Here is an 8,678-nt window from a genome sequence, read left to right on the forward strand (position 1 = left end):
GGGAAATCCAGGTCTAGTCTAATGATGTGTATGTACCCTACATGACTGACAGGGGGCAATGTTTTGAAGCCCTGTACACCTGAGTTTTGGAAACGCTGGACTAGACCCAGATCTGGCACTACAGTTGTCCCACAGTTAACGTTTTCTCTCTTTCTTTCCCCTCATAAAGTGACATGAAGTACTGTGGTGTCTACGATAATGCTCTGGATAGTAAGAATTTCAATGTTGCTAAGGGCTTCAACTACCATCAAGGACCTGTAAGTAAATTTATTGCGGCCCACATAAACATTTGTCAGTAGACAGGAACTTTATGGCGACTGTATGGTAACCATATGGTAACCACTATGGCAGCGTATCCCAAACTAGGGGTCGTGATCCCATGTGGGGTCGCCTGGTTTGAAAATGAGGTTGCCAGAGAAACTTGGGTCATAGAACCGTGGTTATGTAAGTAACATCCGACATCCGCTAAATGCAGTTGTGACAAATAGAATGGTTTCTGTTTTCTTCCTACAAATTCGGCTCCAACTTTTGAACAGTTGGAGCTACCATGCATTCAGAAAGTGTCCAGACCCCTTGACTTTTTCCACATTTTGTTACGTTACAGCCTTATTCTAAAATTGATTAAATTGTTTTTTTTCCCTCATCCATCTACACACAATACCCCATAATGACAAAGCAATAACCGTTTCTTATAAATGTTTGCTAATTGATTTATTTTAAACCCGGAAATATCACATTTACATAAGTATTTAGACCCTTTACTTAATACTTTGTTGAAGAACCTTTGGCAGTGATTACAGCATCAAGTCTTCTTGGGTATGACGCTACAAGCTTGGCACACCTGTATTTGGGGAGTTTCTCCCATTCTTCTCTGCAGATCCTCTCAAGCTCTGTCAAGTTGGATGGGGAGCGTCGCTGCACAGCTATTTTCCAGAGGTGTGGACTCGAGTCATGTGACTTGGACTCGAGTCAGACTCGAGTCATGAATTTGATGACTTCAGACTCGACTCGACAAAATGTACAAAGACTTGCAACTCGACTTGGACTTTAACATCAATGACTCGTGACTTGACTTGGACTTGCGCCTTATGACTCGAGAAGACTTGCTACGAGGACTTGTAATGACTTGCAAAGGCTTGCTAAGAGGACTTGAAATGACTCGAAACTAAAATGTAGGACTTTGGACTCGACTTGAGACTTGATGGCTTTGACTTTTGACTCGACTTGGGACTTGCCTCATCTTTGACTCGACTTGACTCGGGACTCGAGGGCAAAGACTTGAGACTTACTTGTGACTTGCATAACAATGACTTTGTCCCACCTCTGCTATTTTCAGGTGTCTCCAGAGATGTTAGATCGGGTTCAAGTCCGGGCTCTGGCTGGGCCACTTAAGGACATTCAGAGACTTGTCCCGAAGCCACACCTGCGTTGTCTTGGCAGTGTGCTTAGGGTCGTTGTCTGACGTCCTGAGCGCTCTGGAGCAGGTTTTTATCAAGGATCTCACTGTACTTTGCTCCGTTCATCTTTTCCTCGATCCTGTCTCCCTGCTGCTGAAAAACATTCCCACAGCATGATGCTGCCACCACCATGTTTTACCGTAGGGATGGGGACAGGTTTCCTCCAGACGTGACGCTTGGCATTCAGGACAGACAATTAAATCTTGGTTTCATCAGACCAGATAATCTTTTTTTTTTCATGGTCTGAGTGTGGTGCCTTTGGCAAACTCCAAGCGGGCTGTCATGTGCATTTTACTGAGGAGTGGCTTCCGTCTGGCCACTCTACCATAAAAGCCTGATTGGTGGAGTGATGCAGAGATGGTTGGCCTTCTGGAAGGTTCCCCCATCTCCACAGAGGAACTCTGGAGCTCTGTCAGTGACCATCAGGTTCTTGGTCACCTCCCTGACCAAGGCCCTTCTCCCCCAGTTGCTCAGTTTGGCTGGGTGGCCAGCTCTAGGAAGAGTCTTGGTTGTTTCAAACTTCTTCCATTTAAGAATGATGGAGGCCGCTGTGTTCTTGGGGCCCTTCAATGCTGCAGAAATGTTTTGGCACCCTTTCCCAAATCTGTTCCTCGACACAATCCTGTCTCTGAGCTCTACGGACAATTCCTTCGACCTGATGACTTGGTTTTTGCGCTGACATGCACTGTCAACTGTGTGACCTTATATAGGCAGGTGTGTTCCTTTCCAAATCATGTCCAATCAATTGAATTTACCACAGGTGGACTCCAATCAAGTTGTAGAAACATCTCAAGGATGATCAATGGAAACAGGATGCACCTGAGCTCAATTTCGAGTCTCTGAATACGTATGTAAATAATGTATTTCTGTTTTTTATATTTAATACATTTGCACAAATTTCTAAAAACCTGTTTTCGCTTTGTCATTATGGGGTATTGGGTGTAGATTGATGAGGAAATGTTTTCATTTTATCAATTTTAGAATAAGGCTGTAACAAAATGTTGAAAAAGTCAGTCTGAATACTTCCCGAATGCACTCTATATGCTATTATGACCACATTCCTGAAAGCTTAGACTCTCAGGAATATGGACGTTCTTTATTCCTCCACGATCCTCACAAGACATGCAGGACTCGTTAGAACAGTGGACAGGACCAGGCATCAAATCAGACTGGGTAAAAAATAACATTGAAAGCAATGATGATAGGGATTGACATTATTGTCTGAAAGGCACTAGCCTATCGTCAAAAATAGCCCCATAGCATCAAAAATCCACCATATTTTACAGTAGATGTGGGGTTCTATTCTGCATATGCTTCTGGTTTTCAACACCAAACCCACCACTGGTGTGCTTGGCCAAAGAGTTCTATTTTCATGTCATCGGTTGATCAGATGACATGAAGAAAAAAGCTATTTGGCCACACGCACACCAGTTGTGGGTTTGGTGTCGAAAAACTGAAGCATATGCAGAAAAGTACCTCAAACCTACAGTAAAATATGGTGGTGCATCATTGATGTTATGGGGCTATTTTGCTTCCACTGGTCAACGGCATCATGAACTTTACCAAGTACCAGGAGATTTTAGCCAAAAACCTGGTTGCTTCTGCCAGGAGGCTGACACTTGGCTGCAAGTGGATCTTCCAGCAAGACCATAACCCCAAGCACACATCAAAATCCACAAAGAAATGGTTAATTGACCACAAAAGCAACATTGTCCAATGGCCATCTCAGTCTCCGGACTTGAACCCTATTGAAAACTTGTGGTTTGAATTGAAGAGGGCGGTCCATAAGAGCAGACAAAGGATATCATGGATATGGAAAGATTCTGTATGGAGGAATGGTCTAAGATCATTTCCAATGTGTTTTCCATCTCATAAAACATTTTAGAAAAAGGCTCAGTGTTGTTATCCTCGCAAGGGTAAGGTGCTAGAGTATTAAACTATATTTTTAAGAGTTTTTTTATTACTTATTAAATTCTATCTCTTTCTCTGAGCAATCATATTAGTATGAAATAATATAATATATATATATATATTTTACATACAATATAGCTCAGTCCAAACTAGTACAGGCTTAATTGAATGAACAATAGAAATGGAATGCAATATGACATTTTATTAAATAGTTTGGAGAATGGCTGTGTCTCGGAGGCAAGATAATCGGAGCCAGATGATGTGATGGCAGGTCTCCCCCATTGGGAGAAAGGAGTTCCAACGATGGGCCTTATAAGGTTATTATAGCTGGTGGGGAGGGGAGGGTTCTCAGTAACTTTTGCAAGTTTGACATTAATACATCTGAAGATTTACATCCATTGGTTGAGAGAGAGAAAGGTGATAATTGCGAGACTGAGCCCATAGGTTAAAAAGCAAGCGTGAGTAATGTGTATTATTGTGCCGTGCTCATAGGTTACAAGGTAAATAGGTGAATGACATTCCCCACGTGGCTAATGGGAAAGAGAAGGAGAGATAGACGCTATGCTGATGATAATGTTTGTAACCTCTAACATTCCCAATATGCACATAGAATAGGAAACGATGTGAATTATATTATTGTTACGGTGTTAAGTTAAAGTGAGCATTCAGACCAGCCTTACTGATTTGAACTTTCTTTCGTAAACTACATTATTTGTATTATTCATTTCATACAGTCTTTTTTTTGCTCATCATTATCGAGGGTGCCACTAATTATGGACCTGACTGTACAATATTACGTGCCTTTCACCTACACATAGGGAAGGAACCAGAAAGATCAGTACTGGAATTCTTTGTATTTTGGTTGTTCACAGCAGGCCGACTGCCATAAAATGCCATAAATTATCTGTCGATGGGGAGGAACCACAAAGATCAGTTTAGGCTACTAGAATTATACAAAAAAACTAAATCGCCTGCCAAATGGTGCAACCTCTGAGCAGTCAAATAAGTTAAGCCTGCTCTGTTCACTTGCCCCGGGCAATAGGTCAACCCTTAATGTCAGTACCTGGATGTTCTTTTCTACACAGAAAGTCATCAGGTCAACACTGGAAAGTGATGTTTTCAACTAAAATCATGGAAGCGGGGTATGGAAGAAATCTTTCCCTAATGAAAGCAGTTCAGCCAAGCCTGAATTCAAGCAATAACGACACACAAAGTTTACAAGTGTTTTGTATTATAACTGGATTATAGCTCCTCTCTAAACGTTGTCAACTCCATTACTCAAAAGTTACTTCAATCAGTGAATGCTAACGATGGCTAGCTATTCTACCAGTCTGTCTTAATGAGTGTTAGCATGCTAATAGCACACCATGTACACAAAAATGTATATTTTTAAGGGGTATGCAGTAGGTTGATAACGATATCACCAAAGTATGTTGTATCAGACATTTCAAATAACATTTCCAGCTAATGAGGAAACAGTCATGGTATTTAATTTAAGATAATGAACAAGATTTTAAGCAGTATGAAAACATTCATTAACTGTAAGTCGCTCTGTATAAAAGCATCTGCTAAATGATTACAATGTAAATGTAATTTAACAAGACATTTGGGCTAATTTGAATGGGCACCAACAGCAGATTGAGGGGATTTTTACATCCATATCACAGTACAACCCACGTGATTACATGAAACATAACTCTGTGAGGGTCTCCTACACAATTATTGCTTGATGATCTTTTGAATTTCCCAATACGTTTCTGATGCATTTCAGCCATTTCAAGCCATACTTCCTTCAGCTTTAAGATACTTTCAATGTAATGTCAGACTGATTTGTAATAGACTGTCAAGGCCCCAAATAAAAAAGTAAACATTGGCTGCTGATTGCATCACGATTTTTGCATGGTGGGGTCGCGATTTATGTATTTATATCAAAATGGGGTCACAGGCCAAAAAGGTTTGGGAACCCCTGCACTATGGTAACCATAAATGTGTGTTTCCCTCTCTTAGGAGTGGCTTTGGCCAGTAGGCTATTTCCTACGAGCCAAACTGTACTTTGCCAAGAAGATGGGGCCAGAGATATACGACAAGACTGTGTACCTGGTGAAGAATGTCCTCTCTAGGCATAACATCCACTTGGAGAGGTAAAACACAAGCACAACGACTTGTTAAGTGACTGCAAACACTATCATGTTCTTAATTGTTTTAACTTTTAACTTGTCATACTTTTTTTTTTTATTGTTTCACTCAATTTCTATGATTGATTATAAGTGTCACATAATCAATATTGTCTTTTATCACCCACCAGATCGTCTTGGAAGGGTCTACCTGAGCTGACCAATGAGAATGGCCAGTACTGTCCCTTCAGCTGTGAAACTCAGGCCTGGTCTATCGCCACCATACTGGAGGTTCTGCATGATCTGTAGATGGAGAATATCATATTTTCTTCATCAGTTTTCAAAAATATTTCCTTTATGCAGTATTTTCAGTGAAGCCATTTTAACCATTATCACATAGCCACATGGTTCTACCTATGGTATCTCTACAAAACTGCCTTAAACAACATAAACCCCTAAACCTCTTTGTTACATGTGGATATTATGTCAATGTGTGTTTTCATAAATGTGGCTTGCATGTTCAATGTAGTCAATACATATTTAATTGCTTTAAAATTGTTTAGACTATTCAGTACTTTCAGAAGTAGTTAGTTCTGCACTCTCATCCCTGCAGGGGTGAATTGTCCCGTCTTCCAGTTCTAAATGCTGTCTCATACTATATATCTTTTTTTGTCCTTGTGACTGATGAGATGTTAAACTGTGAATCAGAAATATGAATCATATCCACCACAATAATATGCTTCACATGCTATACCACCATAATAAAAAATTACCAATTCACATTTTTGTTCCAGTCCAAACTTGTATGGATCACAATAGTAGAAATGAATCATATGAAGTAATGCTCTCTTGCTGTTTTCTGCATAGTCATGATTCACCCCCTCTTTTCTGCAAAGTCATGGTTCACTCATCTCCTATTATTGGAAGACCTCACCCCCTACGGATTCTTACATACTGGAAGTGGCATTGCCCAACGTACTGACATTAGCTGTGTGGAAACAAAGGAGACTCAACCAACAACAGCACAGTTTATCTGTATGACTCGCATCCTATCTTTCTCTATGTGTCTGTATATTAGTAATCATTACAAAAAGGAAAACACTCTTGCATAATTCCAGTCATCCTCTTTGTTACCTTTGTCATAGATTGGTGGTCAATTGTATTCAGGCATAATGTGCATTTCAGTGAATTGTTTTGTATTTTTTATGTTCTACTACCTAATGTTGGGAATAGGAAGGGACCCACTTGGCACAAATGTCAGTTCAATGTCTAGTTTTGATTTACATTTGATTGAGTTGTTAACTAACGTATTCAATGTGAAATCAACCAAAAATATCACCCTGTCATTGGATTTAGGTTATATTTTGGTGTAAAAATACAAAATTCTCTTACATTGATGACTTTTTGCAAATCCAATCAGTTTTCCACGTTGATTCAATGTCATCATATTTTTATTTTATTTCATGAAACAACGTTGACTCAAACAGTTATGTTCCATCTTCTGAGGACACAGTTTGCCTTTCTATAGCCTAGGCTCCAGGCTTCGCTCACATTGTCTTTCTATTGTCACTAATGGGAAGGGTGGGGGTTTCAGCACATACAGTGGGGGAAAAAAGTATTTAGTCAGCCACCAATTGTGCAAGTTCTCCCACTTAAAAAGATGAGAGAGGCCTGTAATTTTCATCATAGGTACACGTCAACTATGACAGACAAAATGAGAAAAAAAATGAATTTTTAATGAATTTATTTGCAAATTATGGTGGAAAATAAGTATTTGGTCAATAACAAAAGTTTCTCAATACTTTGTTATATACCCTTTGTTGGCAATGACACAGGTCAAATGTTTTCTGTAAGTCTTCACAAGGTTTTCACATACTGTTGCTGGTATTTTGGCCCATTCCTACATGCAGATCACCTCTAGAGCAGTGAAGTTTTGGGGCTGTCGCTGGGCAACACAGACTTTCAACTCCCTCCAAAGATTTTCTATGGGGTTGAGATCTGGAGACTGGCTAGGCCACTACAGGACCTTGAAATGCTTCTTACGAAGCCACTCCTTCGTTGCCCGGGCGGTGTGTTTGGGATCATTGTCATGCTGAAAGACCCAGCCACGTTTCATCTTCAATGCCCTTGCTGATGGAAGGAGGTTTTCACTCAAAATCTCACGATACATGGCCCCATTCATTCTTTCCTTTACACGGATCAGTCGTCCTGGTCCCTTTGCAGAAAAACAGCCCCAAAGCATGATGTTTCCACCCCCATGCTTCACAGTAGGTATGGTGTTCTTTGGATGCAACTCAGCATTCTTTGTCCTCCAAACACGACGAGTTGAGTTTTTACCAAAGAGTTCTATTTTGGTTTCATCTGACCATATGACATTCTCCCAATCCTCTTCTGGATCATTCAAATGCACTCTAGCAAACTTCAGACGGGCCTGGACATGTACTGGCTTAAGCAGGGGGACACATCTGGCACTGCAGGATTTGAGTCCCTGGCGGCGTAGTGTGTTACTGATGGTAGGCTTTGTTACTTTGGTCCCAGCTCTCTGCAGGTCATTCACTAGGTCCCCCCCGTGTGGTTCTGGGATTTTTGCTCACTGTTCTTGTGATCATTTTGACCCCCACGGGTGAGATCTTGCGTGGAGCCCCAGATCGAGGGAGATTATCAGTGGTCTTGTATGTCTTCCATTTCCTAATAATTGCTCCCACAGTTGATTTCTTCAAACCAAGCTGCTTACCTATTGCAGATTCAGTCTTCCCAGCCTGGTGCAGGTCTACAATTTTGTTTCTGGTGTCCTTTGACAGCTCTTTGGTCTTGGCCATAGTGGAGTTTGGAGTGTGACTGTTTGAGGTTGTGGACAGGTGTCTTTTATACTGATAACAAGTTCAAACAGGTGCCATTAATACAGGTAACGAGTGGAGGACAGAGGAGCCTCTTAAAGAAGAAGTTACAGGTCTGTGAGAGCCAGAAATCTTGCTTGTTTGTAGGTGACCAAATACTTATTTTCCACCATAATTTGCAAACCAATTCATTAAAAATCCTACAATGTGATTTTCTGGAAAAAAAATTCTCAATTTGTCTGTCATAGTTGACGTGTACCTATTATGAAAATTACAGGCCTCTCTCATCTTTTTAAGTGGGAGAACTTGCACAATTGGTGGCTGACTAAATACTTTTTTCCCCCACTGTATGTCCTAGG

At 40.7% G+C, this 8,678-nt stretch overlaps 1 protein-coding gene across 5 annotated transcripts in view; it reads left to right on the plus strand.

Moving 5' to 3' along the window:
* LOC121549916 (glycogen debranching enzyme-like) overlaps positions 1 to 6,262 on the plus strand; it is a 38,965-nt gene extending 32,703 nt beyond the window's left edge. For 4 of the 5 annotated variants that reach the window (XM_045210360.1, XM_045210361.1, XM_045210362.1 and 1 more), the window contains exons 30-32: positions 170 to 257; positions 5,376 to 5,509; positions 5,674 to 6,262. In XM_045210360.1, coding sequence (XP_045066295.1) covers positions 170 to 257; positions 5,376 to 5,509; positions 5,674 to 5,791 — 340 coding nt within the window. In that variant the 3' untranslated portion in view covers positions 5,792 to 6,262. Of the gene's footprint in view, positions 1 to 169; positions 258 to 5,375; positions 5,510 to 5,673 lie in introns of those variants that run through there. The other variant, XM_045210363.1, reaches the window with a different exon arrangement.
* The last annotated feature ends 2,416 nt before the right edge of the window (positions 6,263 to 8,678 follow it).

The sequence above is a fragment of the Coregonus clupeaformis genome, chromosome 34 (assembly GCF_020615455.1).
Source record: "Coregonus clupeaformis isolate EN_2021a chromosome 34, ASM2061545v1, whole genome shotgun sequence".
Lineage (NCBI taxonomy): Eukaryota > Metazoa > Chordata > Actinopteri > Salmoniformes > Salmonidae > Coregonus > Coregonus clupeaformis.